This window comes from Acanthopagrus latus, chromosome 18 (assembly GCF_904848185.1).
Source record: "Acanthopagrus latus isolate v.2019 chromosome 18, fAcaLat1.1, whole genome shotgun sequence".
Taxonomy (NCBI): Eukaryota; Metazoa; Chordata; class Actinopteri; order Spariformes; family Sparidae; genus Acanthopagrus; species Acanthopagrus latus.
In genome coordinates, this window is record NC_051056.1 from 23,062,428 (window position 1) to 23,084,169 (window position 21,742).

General features: G+C 41.3%; 1 protein-coding gene across 1 annotated transcript; it reads right to left on the bottom strand.

Annotated features, from left to right (window-relative positions):
* Positions 1-317: 317 nt before the first annotated feature.
* ehd1a (EH-domain containing 1a) lies at positions 318-16,992 on the bottom strand. Its single transcript, XM_037077208.1, has 6 exons — positions 16,187-16,992; positions 9,923-10,020; positions 4,006-4,247; positions 3,191-3,361; positions 1,773-1,937; positions 318-1,458 (listed from the first exon to the last, which is right to left on the bottom strand). Exons 1-6 carry the CDS (start codon positions 16,573-16,575, stop codon positions 925-927), a joined length of 1,599 nt encoding a protein of 532 aa, XP_036933103.1. The 5' UTR covers positions 16,576-16,992; the 3' UTR covers positions 318-924.
* Between the last annotated feature and the right edge of the window lie 4,750 nt (positions 16,993-21,742).

Consider the following 21,742-nt stretch of genomic DNA (forward strand, 5'->3'; position numbering starts at 1 on the left):
GTATGTGCTGCTGCAGTGCTGACAGTGACACTTTCTGTCCTGCAGAGAGCAGCAGACTGCACTGAAACTATCAAAATGAGGGCATTTTCAAAATAAAAGCGGATGACCTCAAACTGACACAGTCCTTCACATGACCCTCAACTCCGGATGATTACATATTGAAAGCATGCAACTCTGATTCACCCCAGATTTCTGGAGGGAATATAAATAACATTATGTTTTGAATCGGCAGCTCTTCCACGGAAACCTTCTTCAAACTCAAATCAGCATCATGTATAATTCAAAGAGATTCAACAAAAAACTCCACATAACCACAATCCAGGTGGTACAATATTCCTTTTTATTTATCTGGCAAAATAATAAAAAGGGAAGCATTTGGAAAGAGTCAAAGTTAACAGTCAGGAAATACAAAAATATAGATAAAGCAATTCTAACAGCTGTTTTGATTTATTTCCTCTTTCTCTCTCCAAATGGGGAAAAAAAAACTATATTTCTTTGGATCAACATATAATAATATGGACTGTATATTCATAAGACATCTTTTACACAGGGTGCACAAATCCATGTTCAGTCCCATCATGCTACCTCCAACTACCCCTCAGCTCATGATCCAGTAGAGTCCTTTCATCAGTTTTCAAATCAGCCCCCCCCCCGTTATTTATTCAATTATTTCTAATAGATTAACCCCTAATGCACAAAGATGGACTTCCCCTCCCTCCCACCTCCCCCCGAACCCCTCCAGTCTCTCTCTGGTGAATAAGATCACAGCATCGTTTCCTCGTGATGCGTCAGGAAGCCTGGAGACTTGCAGCTTTGATGGACGATGATGCTGTTGGTGCTTGTGGTTGGACTTCTGTCTGAAGAGTCCTGAACATGACGATAAGCGTCGACACTGCTGGTCTCCACAGGCTGCTCCGCCTTCCTCTAGTCCTCCGAGACCATTCCGCGTTTGGACGGGGGCACCAGGTGGTCAGGCAGCGTGGGCGGCAGCTCGTGGCCCTCCAGCTTCACCTTGATGAGGTGGTTGGCTAGGGCGAACTCCTCGTCATCCAGATAGCCATCACGATCCACATCTGCTAGCTTCCAGATCTTTCCCAAGACCGTATTGGGCAGCTTGGACTTCAGCATCTCCTTCTTGACTGCGTTGCCCGACACTTTGCCGTTGATGGGAGAGAGGGTGTAGAAGATCTCATCGTATGAAGGCTTGTCGCGACCCACCACCCACTCCATCTCGTCAATGCCTTCGCTGGCGCCCTCGCCATAGCCGTGACCGAAGGGACCAGTCATGGTTCCCTCGAAGGCTCCTCCCTTGACGGACTGGCTGGGCATGGTGGCCTCTTCCTGGCGCACCATGGCCATGAGACGGGCGATGTCGTTGGCGAGCATGTCCTCCACCGCCTCCAGCAGCTTGGGCTTCAGTGCCTGGAACTTAGAGAAGTCCTGGCCATTCAGCAGCTCCTGAAGGGATGGGGGGTTGAGAGAAAACAGGAATTGGTGATAGAAATAGATCAGTCGTCAATGGCTACCTACAGGAGTAGCATACAAGAAGCAGGATTTCCTGACAAACCAGGAAAAATAAATCTCAACCCCGTCCTGGCCCATCCTGGAGGGCAAGGGCAGGAAAAGAGGGCAAAGATGTGAAGAGAGTAAAGGTCGGAAGGTCATTCTACTCTGAACTTTTGTTTCCCACGATTTATATAACAAGCCAAGAAGTCAAACACAGTCTGATGTGTAGGGGGCTTGATGTACACCCTTCTTTCTCTTTAACTCACCTGCATCTTGGCGAGGTTGGGGAAGTCTCCAGGTGAGATCTGGTGCTCCTTCTCGATCTTATGGTAGATCTCTCCCAGGTTGGCTATCAGCTCCTTCTTCTTGGAGTCCTTTCCAAACATACTCGGCATTTCCTTTTTCAGAGAGCTGATGATGTATGCTTGCACCTAGACACCAGAAAGGAAATGGGACACACTTTCAATTATTATTGTACTACACTATTGTAATAACTAAAACATTATGAGTTTAGAGATCTTCAGGGACTTTCTGATGCGACCAGGAAAAATGTTCAGTCATTCTTCACTTGAGAACTGTTTGGATGTTGGTGCTTCACTGTGTAGAGTGGTGTATGTGCAGAGTTTGAAACTAGGAGTTACTAGAAGCTTTAAACCTGTTTAAGGTGTTAATTGTGTGACATCACAGCTATTTCAGTCTTTCCAGGTCCCATATGCAACGCCAGTATACATTCTAGTATGAGAAACCAAACCAGACACAGATATTTTTTTAAAGCAGAGTATTTTTGTATATCTTAAAACATATCGAGAGGATTTTTGAAAGTTAGGAAGTTACAGAAAATTTACATCGCAAGTGAGCAGAAATAACAAACAATCCCTCTTCTCTTCTTGTAAGTATTTCAAGGTCAGTGGTTTATCAAATTGCTAAAATCTTTGCTCACTTCTGTCTTTGGTTATTTAAGAAACTAACAATTTTCTGTTTGAGCTGGAGGACAGGGGGTAGTGGTCAGAGAAGGAGGAAGAAAGAGTGAAAATAAGAGTAATGAGTAATAACATGAGTTGGTGCTTTTCTAGCAGCACAGCTCTTGTACTTGTGGTCTAAGAAGATAAAACCAATCGACTTTTCTTCTGTCGCCACCATTAAGTTCGACTTCGTGGTTGTGTCTGAAATGTCAACAATATTTGATGAACTGACATGAAATTTGGTACAGACATTAATGTTACACAGCATGACTGTGGACTCCTATTCTGTATTCCAGACAACTGAAAACCCTTCTGCTTGGAAAAAGTACAATGGAACGGCACCAAAATTTGGAATTCATACTTGTAAACTCTGAGCAAATCCATCTACCCCGACGTCATGAGGGAGCAGATGTCACACAACAGGGGTACAAAACATGGACCGGGAGAAGGTGTATTTGTAGATGACAGTATTTGTATAAGGCTAGTCAATGTATACCAAGTACTGTAAAATGAAATAGATAATGGTGTCTTTTTTGTTAAAATGCAAGGAGGCTGCACTGCTGAGGGTTCTACTGCGCGTACATTTACTAAAGAAACATAAAGAAAGAAACATTGCTGATGTGCATGTGTAACTCTTGGAGGTCAAAATCTGCACATTTCAATGAGGACATTCCAACGTCCAACTTTGACTTGAACGTAGCATTACTGTCGTTTCTACTGACCTTAGCGAGTCGAGCTCGTTTGATGAGGTCATTGAGTTTGCGTAGTGCTGCATTACGAGGCAACGACTGGATGTCCAAGAAGAGGTCCTGCTCCTCTGCCTCAAACAACTTCCTGTTGTCTGGTACCAACAGGGGCTGGGCCCAGAATGACCCGATGTACACGCGCACCACCTGGAATAAAGTTTGCACAAGTTAATCTTCACTGTACATAAGGTTAGACTTTACTGTCCACACCCACACGAGAGAAATTCTTTCACAGGTCACATTCATGACACTGCAATGTGGCTGCAATGAGTAAGCCGACACAAAAAAACATCTTATACCTTAAAATAGACTCACAGGATGTGTGACAATGCAATACAGGACTGTGCGGCTGACAGTGACACAACAATAAAACTTTTTAAATGTATCAGTTCTTTGTTTCACATCCCGTGGTGAGGCTTCACAATATAGTGCGCTCAAAGTCAATGAATAATTCTCTACATGATCCAAAGGTTTCTCTGGCATCAGTTTATGAATATGGCCCCAGATCAAACATTAACTAAACAGTCAAGGAAACATCATAAGACAAGCCGGGTCACACGGTATCAGGTTGTAAGGTCTGAGACAGATGGTGTAAGAACTTCCCTTTCATCATCTCCACACATTGGAGTTTTTACATATCTTTTGTTACAAAGACAAACTGAGATGGTCGGCTCAATAACATTAAAACCTATCCAGATCTACCTCAGACTGAATTGGATTTAAAGTTTGTCCTTTTAAATACGTGTGTTGATTTCACAGAAGCACATACGTGAAAAACAAATGCTTTTTACCTCGGGCGTATTAATGATTTTTCCCAAAGACCACATCAGCGCTCCGTAGACCCTCATCAGCTGCTGAGTGCTGATCTGGTCTGCCTTGTTGAGCACCACGCGCATTTTGTCCTCATGGTTCTTCAGAGCTCGGATCACCTCGGAGAACTCGTCTGAGATATCGAGCTTGTGGGCGTCGAACAGGAGGATGATGCGATCCACGCGCTCTGCGAACCACTCCAGCACAGCGGCGAAATCGTAACCTGGACAGAGAAAAGCAGACGATGAGAGCTGCACACACACACACTGCTGCGTCCATTAATGACTTGCTCTGTTGCTGCCCTGTTAGTGACTGAACAGTCGATTCACTTGATTTTTTCCTCAGTCTGAAATTACTAACACAAGCTCAGAAGAACATTAAACCTTGCAAGTATTAAAGCTGGACAACTGTCTTACATTTGTTGCTAAATGACCGTTACACAATGTGGGTGATAACAGGAAGTATGTAGATTTAGCGTGCAATGTTTTGTCAATACTCTTTCTTTGTCGTCTAAATATTGAATTTGACAGTTGCTCTGAGAGTATTTTGAAGCCAACGCTGACATTAATATTTTGGAGCTTGATAGTAACGGTTTTAACGTAAACCAACAAACTTGATCTCTTAGATCTATTTTTCAAAGAATCGTGACCAAGACACATTTGAAGCCGGACTTTATACAGTTGAAAAATCTGTACTCGCGATGTGCTCTCAAAACTAGTTTAGCATTTCTGGGCTACAACGTCTTGTTAATTATTGGCGGATATTTACATCCATAAGATATATTCACAGTAGGCCAATAGTGTCATTAGATAACCTGGGGCCTCGTCTTTAGATCTGTACTTGAACTTACTTGAATTTACCATCTGTCCTGACTGTGTGCTTATGTTTGATTCTTAAAAGATAATGAGCATAGAAAATCTTTCTTAGGCAGGTTTTAAGAACCCTATTTATAACGCAGGGACCTGTAAACTATGACTCTCAAACCGACTTAAAATGACTGATCATTTCCTTTTATATCATTCTGTCTGTTCAAGAATAGTTATGGAACCCAAAAGAGAAACTCAGACTTTTTGGAAGACAAGATCACAGCGATGATAGAGGAAACTGAAGCCAGGCAACACGTATTATTCAGTGGCATCAGTCGTGGGTTGACAATCAAAGCCAAACACGCAGCTTGGGAGTGTGTCGCTGCTGCACATTTTGCACAAAACTCATGTAAAGTTTGCCAAAGTCCTGACACACATGCATCCCAATCTGTTATACCCCGACACAAGCAGCTGGTAAATCACTTAAGTCATGTTTAGACTTTGCTAAGAGATTAGATCATTTCTATATCAGAGTACGGTTCTAAAATTAACTTCTTATACATGGTTTTCTACATAAGTCATATTTAAAATCTAAACTGACTATAAGTTTCTTTTATGAATAAGGCTCCTGGATTAATAATCTATTTTATTTCTTTGAGTTCAGAAGGGATCTTGCTGGTTTGCAATCTTGCTCAGTGTGTGACAAATAAATTCTGTGTATATCTGAATTTTAAAGACCGGACATGAATCCCTTCACAGTGCGTTGTCTGAAGTTTCTTGAAGCGATAACTCGACCTTTACATGTTTTAATTCTGGCTTTCCTTGTTTGGGTTACTGCACAGTGTTCACTGATATCTTGTGCCTATACTGCCGCAGTTCAGATCTGGAAAAGATCATTTGTCAATATAAGGTCTCATAGTGTGGAATATAATGGAGTCCTTATATGAAACTGTGTTGGTTTGTTCATCAGCTGAGTGAGGTTGAATCCAGAACAGAAGTGCTTCAGGCATACATACACGGGTATCTCTTAAAATAAAACTTGTTTGAAAAACGGAGCTTTAGGAAAACACATTCAGAAAACTCGGTATAAACTAAGATTTTTGAGAGAATGTTTTATATTGTGTGTATGCAAAAAGACAAGAACATGCAGCCAAGCACTGGATTTCTTACACAGTGCTAAAATGCTCATCGGGATGGATACTGACCAAAAATACCTAGTATGGACTCGACCGTTGTTTATTTGAACTGTTCCAGTCAATGTCAATATCATTTGTGATAAAAAGCTCTTATTGTGAAGAGCCTCACTGTTTGCATAAGGAGGGTGATACATTCCTACACTGATCAGACAAGAATCAAAAACAACATAAATCTGTAAAATGGTTTCCATATTCATGTCAGTAGGGAGGCATATCTCGCATTCTACATTACTATTGTAGTTACAAACACACACAGAGCACACTGGTCTGGAGAAATACAAGAGTTCAACCTGACAAAGAGCTCAATGACTTCAATCAGTCAATACACTGTGCTGAAGTAGGTTTAATTGAGGGTTCTCTATTCATATTGATCCAATAATGTTTAGATAAGAGCTTTTCGAGAGTCAGGGCTTTCTCCCCAGGTTACATATTAACTAGCTTTACCGAGACAGCAGGAGAGGAGTCTGAAGGTAAAGTTTGGACCCTTTTGAAAAAGCCTGACAGCGTGTACAAAATGACCTCCACCAGGGACTGTTTTCAGAAATGTGCCCTATAAACAACAAGCCTGCCAGAAATGACAGATAAAAAAGAAGCAAGAGAGAAAACATTTGAAACAGACTGTCAAGACGAGGGTTAAGATAAAAAAAAAAAAAAAAAAAGCATCTGCTGGAGTGCAAACACTCACTGTTCTACTCACATCCCTTGGTTATTAGAGAAAAAAGAGGACTAACTCAGATTACATAAAACGGGCCTTTTTCTCTCCGAGCCTCGAGGAGCTGGGGAGGAAGTGAGGAAGAGAGAATTATGGTTTTGATTAAGGTCTGTGGATCATCTGATCAGAGAAGAATGCAGTTGCTCTAAACGCTCATCGTGGCCATCGCACAATCAGCGCCAGATCTGCTGCACATGCATTCCAACATGGCCGGCTTTTGTCTGTGTCTGAGCACATGTATACAAAAGAGAGACGCAGTCGGTAGATGGAGAGCGACACTAAATGCGATGGTGATATAGATAGACAATTGGAGGAGATGGACACAAGAGAGAAAAGGAAAAGAGAAAGGGAGAGAAAGATGGGGGGGTAAAAAGTGAAAGTAAAAGAAAAACATGAATGTAATTGGAGATGGACAAAGAGGACGCACCAAGGAAAACACCCTCAGCTGAAAGGAGTTTTTGTCCGTTTGCGTTCAAGGCGTCATTTGAAAGCAGGGAGGGATAAAAGGGGAATTTTAAGACTGAGATCCCTGTGGGAGGACGCAGAGGACATTTGCTCATTCTTTCTTTAGTCTGTTTTTAACACACACACACACACACACACACACACACACACACACGTCAGGGAATCAGAGAGACAGCTGCTCAAGCTTAGACTTACTTATAGCACACAGCATCAACAACTGCTATATCTCTACCATGGCCATCGACATGCAATGATACATCCACTCACTCCCTCATGACAGATTTAGAAAGGCCTCAGAAGGCCTCAAAATCATCTGCCAATCATTGACAGAGAAGTGAGAGGATCTGGCTGCAGAGTTATTTTTCTGAACATACAGGAAAACACATTTTCATTCAAAATTCCTGGATAATCCTGGAATATTTTTTGTTGGGATTTAGATGAAATCTTTACTGCTCTCATGTCAGTACAGTAAATATGAAGCTGCAGCCAGGACCTGATTAGCTTAGCTTAGCTTGAAGACTGAAGAAAGGGCGGAAACTACTTAGTTCACTAATTTATGGACAAAATCTTGTTGGTTTAAAATGTACAAAAACCTATACATAAAAGGAAATGGGTGCTGCAGTTAAACTAAGTAGATGTAAAACCTTGTGATACACTGCTACAGGGCTATGTTATGTCCACATGTTCTAGAAGTTTCAACAAAGCTTTTTTTCCATCAGCAAAATCTGCTGAATGTCAATGAACATTCAACATTCATGTCCGGTCATCGGCAGTAATTGTGGGAAAGACGCCAACCAGTTCTGCAAATTCAGTTTCATTATAGTTTTCATCACTTCATGGTTCACAAAGGAAGAAGCACTGAACCAAACTTGCTGACTCAATCAAAAATGAATCCACTATTAGAGTATTATGAAATAAAAAGGGTGGCGTCCATGCAAGGCCAACTATATTTCATTGTTTCTGAATGCAAAGCTCCTTTAGACCCACAGCAGTACAGGCAGCACTAGTATGCAGATCACCCACACACACACACATGCATATGCGCATGCGCACTCACACTCTCACACTCTCTCACACACACACGCACCCGTCACACTTCAGCAGCACAATCCAATCGGTCCTGTTTATATATGCCACAGTCAGTACAGTACGTCTGGGTAGTACAGTATTGTGTTTATACAGAAACAGTTACGATGATAACGTGTGTGTGTGTGAGAGAGTGCCTGTGAGCTTGACAAAGAGTGTGTGTCTTTGACAGTAAGACTTATAAGTATGTATGTACAGAAACAAAACTGTCTGAGGTATGAGGTATCAGATTTCCTCAGCTCCCCCTCTCTGTCGACAGGGTCACTTCCACATGAACCTGTCTTTTCATTCACAAACACACACTTTTTTTGGCTTCTTATCAGATGCCACTTATTTATGCTTGTTTACGGTGGCATCTTTGGCCTTTTCAGTGTCTTTGGTAACCATCTGTACTGCGTCTCTATGGCTTCTTAGTAAAACAGCAACTCACAAATACTTTCATTATCTATAAGAGGTGCAAAATGCCTGTAAAAACTTCTTGGGTAAAGTTATGTCTTCAAATAGCCTATTCAGTGCACAAAACGTCAAAAACGCCAATGAGAAAGCAGCAAAAATCAAACAGAATAGCTGTCTTAAATGATCAAATGATGATCGAAATAGGCTGACATTTATGCTCTACGTCATATTTTTCATACAGCTCTGTCTCGTGGGAAATCAGTCTCCATAATAAAGAGCAGATTAACTGACTGTGTACGAGCTCTCTGTCCAACACAAGCGACAGTGGGCGGGGTGGGTGGAGGGGGGGCAGTCTTGGGAAACTGTCTGCTATGTTTGCCATTTTTCTCCACATCCTTTCTCTAGAGTACACAGAAACTCTACTGCATGTATGTGCGCTTCCTCTTACAAGGGGCTCAAATCAGGTAGGAAAAGCAGAAGCTGCATTTCGCTCCACTGTTACCTTCTGCTCTGCATTCTGTCTCATCATCAAAAGTAAAACTGTGGATGTGGCAACTCACAAGTGACCCTGCGGGTCACAGAACTGTGTGGCGGAATGGATAAAATTATGAATTGATTTATCTCCACAGAGCACAGGGAAATGACTCAGATATAAAGTGATGACTGAGGGCACACAGCTACATAGCGGAAACATTTTCGACTTCTTTTAATATAAACCTTGCTACATGCTGAACTGAAAACAGTAGGAGAGTAAAACAGAAAAAGAGGGAAGGATGTGAAAGAAGATGGTGTGACATGAAACCAAGGTACGGAGACAGAAAATGAAATTGAAGTGCTTGGTGCCTTCTCTTGGCTACTTTCAAGCTGTGAAGGCCTCCAACTGATTTACATGACCTGTTTGGTTAAGGCTGACCCGAGGGCGTTAAGAGTTAAATACAGGTTTGACAACGCTATGAGCCAGACCCCTGGAGTTGACTTCACAGAGCACAAGCAAAAGAGAAATACCAGAGTGAGACTTAAGGACAGGAAGAGCATGTGGGTTGTTTAAGCATGTTTCCTTTTTATATTTGAAGATGTGGTTTCCTGTGGGTTTATTTGCATGCACGCGAGGCACTCTGTTTAGCAGTATTTTCACAGGTTTTGAGCCGACTGGGTGCGGTTCTGTTATACAGTAGCAGTACTAGTGAGTAGATGAGTGAGCAAGTGCTTGAAAAGTGCTTGTTTACGTCAGACAGACCTCTGCTTATCCTCTGTTTCTCCCCGGACAGGATTCCAGGAGTATCAATGATACTGATGCTCTCCAGGACAGGGTTAGGCATCTGGGCACACATGAACCTGGATGAAAGAAGAGACAGTACAGAGGACAGGGCGAGAGAAACAGAAAGTAAAAGAGAGAGAGAGAGAGAGGGTAGACAGTGTGGTGGGTAGGGGCAGAGAGGGAGGGTGAGAAACACCGGTCGGGTGAGTGTTTATACATAAGCTTGGCATTAAACAGACATTATTTTGGAGGTTTGCAGTATCAACCTTCACACTCTCAGGCACTAACATTAGCAAAACACCCTTGCTGGGAAAGACACACAACTGAAACACAAAGCAGCAGTGGGAGGAAAGGACTAATGTGAGTTTCATGATGCCCGTGCAATGACAAATTGTTCATGTTGGTATAATTAAATGATAATAGTAGGTAACATTTAAAATAATAGTGCCACGCAGCATGTGATTAGAGTTGTTCTGATACCTATATCAGTATTGGCAGAGCCTCAAAAAGTGCACACAATGCTGGAAATTCTATTGATGTGTAAGGAGTCTATGCACCGATACGATACCACTTCATTTATTTATTAGAAACAGGAGCCAGCTACTTACCAGTAGCATCCAATACACCTGTAAGCAACTTAACTGATTTTTTTTAATGCACAAGTGGCCAAAATCCAGAAATGAAAATGACACTTTTTTTTTTTTGCATTGGATCAGCACTCTTTATCAGCAAAAATACAAAGTTCAGGTATCCAACAGTATTGGTACATCTCTAGGTGTCATTATTGATTTATTTGACAATTCATTTTCAGTAAGTTACATTGTGGTTACAGTTCTTGAGGAGTACAACAGCAAATTTGAAAAAGTAGTATTAAGCCTTTTGTAACTCAGTGGCTAAGTTGCATGTAGGCACCAGGTTTTGAAAAGCAGACCACTGTTGGACTCAATTTAAAAGAACATATTATCAGAATCGAGGAGATTACATCTTTCATTTTCCATACTTTCTTCTTCCTTTTCAAAACCTGGTGCCTACGTTACCCAGAATGCAACTTTGCAACTAAGTGTCAACATTGGAGGCGGATTACAGGCAACTTCCTTTTGGAGCCACAAAGGGCTTTATACCATTTTTTGTATATGCTGTAGTATTCACCAAGACCTGTAAACACACTGTAGTGTGTAAAATTGGTGTAATTACCCTTCAAGGTGACTCCTCAAATTGCTTGTACTGTTGGACCATTAATAAACGTAAGCTATTCCGTTTAATATAACAAGAGACATCTAAAATCCACATCATTTTAAAGCTGGAATGTTTTTGCTTAAAAATGACTTAAATTAACTTATTGATTTAGCTTTAAATGATTGTTTTTTACTAATAACAGTACAGGACTACATGCTCATAGTCAGGTTTATGTGTGTGTGCGTGTGGGCTGGGGTTGGTTTCTTGTTGGAGGTCCCTATTGATGTAAGAATATAAAGGAAACACTTGGACAATACATTAAAAGTTATGGACTGCATGCCTGAGTCATGCCCAACGCAACATAATTCAGTGCACAATGGCCTCCTTGAAGCTGGGACACTGGTGTTTAAACTTTAAAAGGGGATCGCTGCTCTCAAGACACAAACACACACTTTCAAACACAGACAGATATACACACAGTATAAAGCGGGAGAGGATGAGTGGTTTTGCATAAACCCACGGCGTCCCACTCAGGACAAAGAAGGGGATTGTTAAGAGAGCCCACAGCTCAGAGTACTACTTCTCGCTCTGCTGCCCTTTTCACTCAATCTGAACCGATACTCCCAACATGAGCTCAGAGGCACCGGGTCATAAGACTGGGAGAACCGTGCTTTTACATTCCTGCTGCAACCACACTGAGGGGGCACACACACACTCACACACGCACACACACACACACACGCAAACACACACACACACACACCAAACCCTAACAGAGTTCCCATACCTCACGCAGAGAGGAAAAAGGAAAAATCCAAAGACAATGAACAAGTCAAAGAAATATGAGAGAAGGGAGATCCTCTGAATAGTATAACATTACAGTAAGAGTGACTGCCAATGATAACAAACACGCAGATCTTTCCACTCCGTCTCATAGATGATGGCGTATGATATCCTGTTGGAATTTTGGCATAAGGTTTTCCATTGAACTATCTACCCCTAGATTTTCCACATAGAGCTTGTAGGAAAAAATGCTGTGATGGTCTCAAGCAGGAATTCTTAGAAACAGAGGACCCTACCAGGCACAGGGGGCCCAAAGAGCCCTGAACTGAGATCCTTAGCTGTCCGCTTATGTCTTGACAAAGTGAGAAACCCATCCTGGCTGTGTGACCTAGGTTAATATTCCACGTCAGACCCCCATGTGATTGGAGGTCAGGCTCCACCTCCTGACCCATGACCTCCCCTCACATCATAACCTCAACTTCCTGCAGAGAAGAGGAAACGGAGTGGCTGTCGCTAGCACTGGAGATGTGGACAGGGAAGTCACAAATGTGTCACTTTTCCATGTTTGCTTCCTCTAAAAACTTCCCAATTGTGTATGAATAAATTATCTCTATCCTACACATTTCCATCAAAACACTGCCTCATCAAGTGTATTTGTTTGTGAGCTCTGAAAGGATGCACATGTGTCAACCACTATCTCTGTAAAGTGCAGAGTCAGTGTCCTGAAATAACAGGCCATGAGCAGGACAGGACGGAGCTGGACAGTGTGGGCCGGGGTGGGCCTGTGCGGAACTTAAGCTTTGCTGACTAAAGGTTTTACTGACTAATGGCTCACAGAGAGCATGAAACATGCTGAGGCCCTCTGACTGCAATGGTATTTTAACTAGAGGGAAGCAAGAGCTAAAAGAAATAGGCAGGTTTATCTGGAGGTGGGAGAATGTCACTTTTCAAGGAAATATGTGGTTTAGACCTTCAGAAACCAGCCTCGAGAAAAATACGTTAGGCTGAATGGCTCATGGCTGATAATCAGCTTTTTGTGTTAATAGCTTTTTGTGTTTTTGATGTCCGATTGCCACTCAAATAAACTACAATTGATCCGATACTAGTAGTGGAAATATGAACGTTTTGCAAATGTTTTAAATCTTATACCTAATGAGATCTGCTGAAATTTCGATTAAGAAGTTATGGACGGTTTGAAATTTAGAGTGATACAGGGCATTCTAGTTTGATATTAAATTAGGCTTAACTGAAATAATAGGAACTGTTGGGCCTTTGTGGATGTATTTACTCCACTGAGTGCCATTCTAGTTTTAATATAAATGTATTTCAGAACCAAACATCAGTCACTGGTTGATCGTAATAGAAATAATGGAAAAATGGTGAAAATTAGCAAGCTAGTAGACGGCACCAAATCAGAGAGCAAACTGTATGTGTATGCATCAGATGATTTCTGTTTACTCTCCTCATAAATAACTGATTACACTGAGGGTAAGTCCTCTCTGAGGCTGGTAGTTAAAGGCTAATCTACAGGTTGAATGACTATGGTTAAAGAGCGACACAGTGGAGCTGCCATCAAGCTGAACAAGGTGATGTGTGCTCCTCTGATATGGTATTTTCTCCTCCACCTTTAAATCAGGTATTTAACTATCTGATCCTCGCTATCTCCAACCTGCTTTCATGAGCAAAAACACATTCAACCGACAGCTGAGGGCCAATCCAAATACTTTTGGCCTCCTGAGGGGAAAATGGAAAACTGGCCCCATCTGAGCCAAATGTTTGTCTGGATCTTGCTCTTGACAGAAGTTTTATCAACAGTAGGCCCGCTCGAGGCAGTGTGCCATCAAACCTGATTAAATATGTATTGGATCGACACAAACATAAAGCTGTTCAAACAGATTGTGCACCTGCTTTTCTCATCCACACATATTGTGCTATGTACGATCATGTGAGCCAAAGCGTGACCCCACCAGCCTGAATATGCTCCTAAGACAAAGATGCAGACTGAATTCAAAGAGAGCCACAGGTCCCAAGATACCGCAGGATTGTTTCCAACAGTTTGACAAATTATGCTACTATGGACAATGGCCTTTGTTTATCCACAATCTTATCTGGTTTCCCCTCAAGCCTGTAATAAACTCCAGAGGGGTGAATCGTGTCCTCTGAAGCCAAACACCTCGATCCCACTTCATGTATTATCTAAACTGCATGACTTTTTGTTCCTCAGTTTGACTGATGCTGTTTGGCAGACGCTTGCACTCATTCAAGATAAGGCACCACTTCACATAATTAAGGGAAGGGACCTCACTTGAAAATTTGGGCAATAGGCCTAAATGTGTGTCAACTCAACAACATATGGCCAGACAACCCACTTGATAATCTGAAGCTAATAACAGATTAAGACAAACACTGTCCACGATTTAATTGGTGTGTTCTTTGTCCATCTGTTTGGCTGGCTACCCCTCTGCAGGGTGACACCACACGGCCACTGCGGAAAGAGGAGATATTCCCACATCCTCTGCAGGAAGTGACACGATCAGCGATTGGATGCTACTCAACTGATGTCATCACAATAGCATGGCTTAAGATGTTCTAGCTTTCACCAAGCAACGTCACACCAGCTCTGACTCACAGCACCTTGCTTGTGCAGTCTCACCTTGCACTCTATGTTTGAGAGAAGCTCATTTCATAATCTCAATGATTCGCTGGTAGAACAAAAGCAACACTGGACCCTAACACCAATGTAAGAGAGACAAAATTCTGACAGATATATCACACGATTGTCTTATGGAAACAGAATAGATGCATAAATACACGTTTTTTTTGCAATGATCCCTCAAACGCAGTTATCCAACACAAATGCTGGCAGGATATTTACAGTTCACCAATATACTTCACTGTCCTAAATGACAGTAAATTTCACGGAATATTCAATAGTTATAAAGCCTCTTTTTCTACATGATGTCCTGGTGTCTTCATATTGGTGTTTATCAGACAATATACTTGCAGAATTTGAAATACGATAGTCCCATATCATCTTATATTATCATCTGACAAAGTTGTCAGTCGGCGTCAGCTCTTGACACTGGCAGTCTTTCCACTGTCCTTCTCCAACCTCTCTTGGTTTAAAAGCACATCCACCACCAAGCTTTCCCTCTATACTGTTTCACTTTCTCTTCTGCTCTTATTTAGCTGTTGGTGTTTTTGCCAGGCCCCCCCCCCGCCCCCACACACACACACACACACAGCTGAGCAACACTGTTGTTCTTACTCACTAGAGGGTTTTTTCCATGAGAACATTTTGACATCAGGCTGATTTACAGACTTAGGTGTCAGTCAAAGTGATTCATAAAACTTCAAGAGGTGCAGTGGGAATTTCCGCAGAACGTCTGGATCACCAGGCATGTGGATCAGACTCCAATGAGCTGAATCATGTCTTGACACTAACTATAACCTTGGTGAAACAACTGCTGACTCAATTAAACAATACTACAGGAAAAGACACGGTCACACAAAAACCTTTAACCCTTTGTGATAAGATTTCACGAGGCCTACGCACAGGTAGTGAATAAGGGAGTTGGCTCGTCGGCTTTTACTTATGAAGTAACACTTATATGACCAGGGGGTACAAAACTTATGGCACCTACATCCGAGGACAGGACAAGGTCAGCGTGTTGCCTAGCAACATCACCTACAACTATTTCTATACTCAAGGGGCCACTCTTTGACACTGGGACAAAACGATCAGTCACCAGTGACCCTGCCGGTCGGTACTGGTAAGAAGTGTCTGATGAAGGGCAAGGTGCAATGTTAATTGGTAGTTTGTGGCCCAAAGTGAAAGAACTTCATACTCAATGGAGTAAGGTGTTAGAAAGCACCCTTCCTTCCTGTCCTTTGCTTTGGCATAAACTATTGACACTTAACATCCGCATTCTCGCAGGATGATGAAAGAGGGAAAACTCTCTCTCACACTCACTCAGTTCTGACAGGGCTGGGAGCACTGAGCAACAGCACACCTTGAAAAAAAGAGTGGTAACAAGTAAGGACTTGCATGCAGGGCATTTAAATCACAGGTGATGTGTTGTTATGACACGTCTGCTCACAACCAGCTGTATTTCCAAATGAAATATTTCAAGACAATCGTGACATAGATATTGATAGTAATTCCATTCACACATTAATGAATAAACCGAGGGGTTTAGACCCTATAATCCTAGTGCATTACATAGTTCACATTGCTCAGTTTAAGCTCTTGGATGTGGTCTGCGGACTTGGCGATGGATTTACCTGTTGAGGAACGCGTTGCCAAAGGCGTTGAGTTTACGGAAGGGCTTCTTGGGGTCGACAACCAGAGCATTACCCGGCACCACCCCCTCCTGTTCACCGTGCATCACGGCGATGAAAGAGTCCGTGGTCGGCTCGGGGCCAATCCGCATACCGGGGAAGTCCTGTTCCATGAGGTGCCGGATGAAAGTAGTCTTCCCGGTGGAGTACTGACCCACCAGGAGCAGCATGGGCTTGTTGTCGAAGTCGGCATCTTCGAGGGCAGGCGAGTGGAAGTCGTGGAATCGATACGTGTCCTCCAGCGGGAACAGTTTGGTCCGGTAGAGCCGCCGTAGCCCCTCCGACACGTTCTGGAACAGCTCCGGGTCCTTCTTCATGTTTTTTCTGAACATGGTTACTGATTTTTGCCCTTAGTTGACACGAATGTGCCGGCCTCCCCTTCGTATAATTAGCTGGTTTTAGTGGTGTGGCTCTCTCACACCGTCAACAGAAGTAGCTGCCTGCTGGAATGAAGCAACGGCTGGGCGAGGTCTTGGGAAGTTTTTTTGTCCCCACCCTCCTCCTCTTTCGCTAGCTAGCCACACACTACAGTCATACAGGGAGGACTCCCTCTCCAGCTGACGTGGGCAAAACTAAAACAGCCAGCCAGAGTCCGCACACAAACACCGAGCTCTAGATAATCTAGATATCGTCTGATACTACGCGGCTCTGACTGTGAACCCGTTAAAACTCCTCTTCGCAGTTGGCTAACTCGCTTAGCAGCCGGCTGTCAGTTGGTGAAACCTTCAGAGAAGGCTGACACACGCGTACCGGAAAAAGGTAGACATTTTTCACAATAAAAGCACGAACGGTGCTAGGTAGTCGTGACGGACACGTTTATGATCCTAAATTTAAACAATCCACACTTTCTTAGTATATCTTTATTTGGAATATCCTGACCATATAAAATAACTACGATATCACATTAATTCTCAGTTAACACTAGGGGTCGACTAATATGCGTTTTTGTGAGCCGACATGATTGTTTGAACTCTAGAGGTTGATTACTAATATTTGGAGGCGATGAAGATTTACAGGACAAATAACAACAACAATAAAAGTTTGATTGTAACTACAGTTTACTCAAGTACCATACTTATGTACAATATTTGAAGAGGAACTTCAATCAATAAGGCTTTTTCAGAGTCCATACCGATTATCAGAAATCAAGGAGACCGAAAAAAAATGAATTGTTTGTGTCAAAACTTCTTGTACAATTTACTTGAGTGCTCTGCTCAAGTTAAAATTTTAAGGGTACTTCACTTGAGTATTTCAATTTTCTGCTGCTTTTTGCATCCTCTCCACTACATTTATTTCTCACATTTAGTTTCTTGTTACTTTTAAGAATCAGATTATTTGATTGTTTATCAAGCACCTTATTGTGATGTGTCACCAATCATATATCATTGTGGGTGGGACATTGTGTGAGAGGATGTTGCATCAGTGCCACAGTTAAATGAGTTTGTTTTATCAGCAATCTGTCAGAAAAAATTACAGACACAGATAATCGGAAAATGCTGAATATCTGCCCCGATAATGGGACAGGGCCTATTCTTAAAACTTTCACTTATAAAACTTTCACATATTCAAAATTATTTATTGCTGACTGGCTATTATTTGTGGCCTGGATAATCTGCCAGACTGATAATCACTCTGTACACAGTAATACTGTGTATTTTCCAGCCACAGTGTTTCAGTTTTTGAGCATCAAAATATAAACAGTTCTATTTTACAGGTGTTGATAAAAAGAAATATACAGATTAACTGAACTTTTATTATAATAACATATATATTCATATATACATTTTCCATCTAAGGCCAATCATCCTTTCACATATATCTTATATGTCTTATTTATGGTGCTTTATTTCAGTATGACAGTGTTGAATGTTTAATTTGTTAAGTTTCTATGTGACTGTACTTCTATATTTTTGCCCTATCCATTCAAATCAGTGCATCTTCCAGTAACCTTTTACTATTACCAGAGATGATGCTTCAGTGTGCAAATGTGGTTTCAGTATTAATTTTATTCAGCCATATCTAATTGCACACTGATATAGTCACAATGACATGTTTACTTTTGCTTTCTGTTGCCTCTGTATGTAATGTTAGTATTCATTCATTCATTCATTCATTCATTCATTCATTCATTCATGCTCTTAACATTGAAACAGAGAAGGTCATTTGTTCATCGGGGTGTGGTATACAACCATTTCCATCTTGAATTTGTTAAATACATTTCTGATATTACATATTTTGATATGCAATTTATAAATACAGTTCCATGGGTTTTATTTGCTTTTCAATTTATTTTTTTGTTGTTTTGACTTGCCTCTAAATGCAATGTTAAGTTGGGCCTGTCGGTCATGACATTTGAATAAAAAGTAGACATTCATTTGTTTATTCAATAAAACCTATTACATATGAATGGTGGATGCCTATTAATACTGCTGTAGTTTTGGTTGTTGCTACTGTGGATGAAACACACCTAAATCTCTCTCACACACTAAAACGATATAATGATAAAGTAAGGTGTCCCTCAGTGTCATCTTTGTGTTCTCTCCACACAAACAGCTCAGTAAAAACACAGGAAAACAGCTATTAAGGGATCAGCTTCATTTTATTTGAAAGAAAAGCCTGCGTAGAAATAAGCATAAAAAGAGCACAGAATGAAAACGCAACAAATAGAAGTTATTTACTGTACACAGGATCTTTTGAATGTCAGATGTGCGAACTGTCCCGGCAGCTTTTCGATGACAAGAGGTGTCCCTCCATAGATAACAGCAGCTCCACTGGAAGCCAGAGTCTTTCCATATGGAGATGCTGTTACAGCTGGTGAGACCCACAAGAAACAGCACAGCTGACGGCACGTGGAGGCTGTGAGAACCTGAAGGTTTGTGGGATTCATGTCAACAAACAGATTTCTGCTGACTTGAACCATTTGGTGATACAAATAGACAGCGGCCTCTTTAAGTGTTTGACAATATTTATTAGGCGTGATTGTAAAAAACATTTTCCCTTTTGTGATTTTGCTCATTTGACAATAGAAATGCATTTTAAAAATGCTTCTCATGCCTTCGACTGCGTGCGATATGGAGAGCGTGAATCTTTCCCAGCAGAGGCCAGATTCATACAACTATTGTCACAAAATCTTAACAATAGTGCAAAGATAAGACTCCCACAATGCTACATATTCAAGCAACATGGCACCAGCGTGATGAAAGTTTCCCACACATGTGATTATACTGCCCTCTTTTGGTCCAACCTCTCTGACTACATGACATGATTTTACCACTCATTATTTGTTATCTGAGTCCTCATGAGAAAATACCTCCCATCCAATAAAGAGAGATATCATCCACCGTGTCTTCATGACTGCTTTTTTTTTTTTAGTTTTAACTGCTTCTAAGTAACAAGTTAACCTTATGACCAATAAAATCAGTGTCATTCACTCAATCAAAGTGTGCGAGGAGTCAGGCAAGATAATCAACCGTGCAAATAAATCTCAACCTTTAGTCTGTTAAAATTAATCTTTTACACACAGGCATTGATATGGATTGAGCAAAAGTTGTAAACTGAGCGTGCATCATTTCTTTCTCCGTCCTCTCCTTAGTTTATTAGACTCTCCTGACTGAGCTTTGACCCTTAACCCTCTCCTTCTGTAACAAACAGCACCATAAAGCAATTTAAGGGCATACTAAAGAGACCTTCACCCCGACTGTCTCCCTTGACTTTGCCCACCTGGGTATATTTCGAACCTGATTACTCGAAGGTAAAAATGTTATCAGTACTAACCTCAGAACTCACATTAGAATGAATGTGTTTATGATGATAGCACCTCAATATCAAGTCTGGACAGAGAATCTGGTCAGTCCTGCGTCCGGATATGAAGTTTGAGAAAGAAATATCATAAATTAAACATAGACATTGTCACTCTTGCAATTCGGACAGGATTTGGGTTAACTTCCGAGATATAATCTACCCTTTCTGTCCTAAACAGATTATATTTCAGTTTTAAGATCTTCCTTTTGAAAAAAAGAAGTTACCGTGGTTTACAGATGGCTATAACAGGTTTAAGCTTTTTGAGGAGGAAGAACCTCGGATGAAGTGTGAAATTGGATTCTAGCCACGTTAACAGCTGCACAAATTGATTTCTCGGTTAACACAATCACCCAACAACTTTATTTACAGAATGGAAGCATGTTTGTTGCCTAGCAAGCACTAATTCCATCAGGAGGTTAATTCAGTTTAGACTCATTTAATTAACTTTCCCAATAGCCACATTCAGTCTCTCTTTACAGCCGTTTAAGTTCATCGCTCAAAGGATGATCTGTGAGCGACTTTCTAGTACTTGAAGAAATTAATGCCCCTCCAGTTACTAAGGTGCACAAGTTGTTAACAGAGTGGGTGCCTAGTTAATATGTAATCAATACAAAACACAAAACAGATAACATGATCATCTTGGTACAAATGCTGTCTTTGCTGTAAATAAAATGCAAATGTGCTCAAAATTATGAAATAAAACAGTGTATTTGATTGCTTCTCAGTTCATGAGCCACATCAACATAAAAGTTCATACTCACCAAGTAAATACTGCAAATGAATCTCGTTTTAGTCATAAATTCTGTGAGAAAATGGGAAAAAAAACAAAACAGAGAGACCAAATGAGAGTGTGAGGTAAAACAAGCCAGCCAAACAAATTCATGGTTAACAGAAGAGAAAAGAAGTTTGTGGGCGAGCTTTTAAAAGAGAAGTCAGACAGAAGAGAGCAGGCTGAGACTGAAGTCTGTCCTGGAGTAATGGTGGACTCTGTGAATGAGGGCTGCTTAAGACTGCGTGGAGGAGAGAAAGAAATTAATCATTACACTTACTGTAAATATGTAACAGACTCAACCTGCCCATAAAAGTCAGCAAATTGCATTGTGTTTGAACACTCACAGACACATGAGGATGAATCCCATCCTCACACAATCATCACAAGATGGCGAGCAGCCAATAAGAGACACCATCCGGCCTCGGAGCACTTGAGCCTCTTCACACATTTAGGCCTCTTCATTCAGTGTGATGGCTTCCTGCCTCGGCTGTCTAGTTCACCAGAACTACACAGAGATATACTTTTCATGGGGCAGATGAATTATAATTGATTGATTAAATAACTAAATGGTCAGAGAAGTAATCGCAGCTGATGCACACAAGGAGCATAATCACTTCTCTGTCTCTTAAGAACATGTACATGTTGGATTTCTGCATAATTTTGAATAAATGTCCCCCAGAATCTATCGACTATCAAAACCTTTATGACATCTACTCTTTTGACCTTTGCTCATCGCCTACCTTTGTCCTTGTCCTTAAATTAAGGGATAATAAAGTCCCTAGGTGAGTGTGCAGGTCTATAAAAACAATAAACATTAGCAGACTAAACTGTATCTCTGGCAGTGGAGTCAAATACTTAAACAGCTTACAATTTAACCTTAGTTTAACTTTACCGGGTTATTTCTATTTATGGTGCTTTACAATAAA

Excerpts from the sequence above, each read along its gene's own strand:
- ehd1a (XM_037077208.1), bottom strand. The coding sequence starts at position 16,575 with ATGTTCAGAAAAAACATGAAGAAGGACCCGGAGCTGTTCCAGAACGTG. Across the intron at positions 3,362-4,005 it reads AAATCATTAATACGCCCGAG|GTGGTGCGCGTGTACATCGG; the intron begins GTAAAAAGCATT and ends ACTTTATTCCAG. Across the intron at positions 1,938-3,190 it reads AACGAGCTCGACTCGCTAAG|GTGCAAGCATACATCATCAG; the intron begins GTCAGTAGAAAC and ends TCTGGTGTCTAG.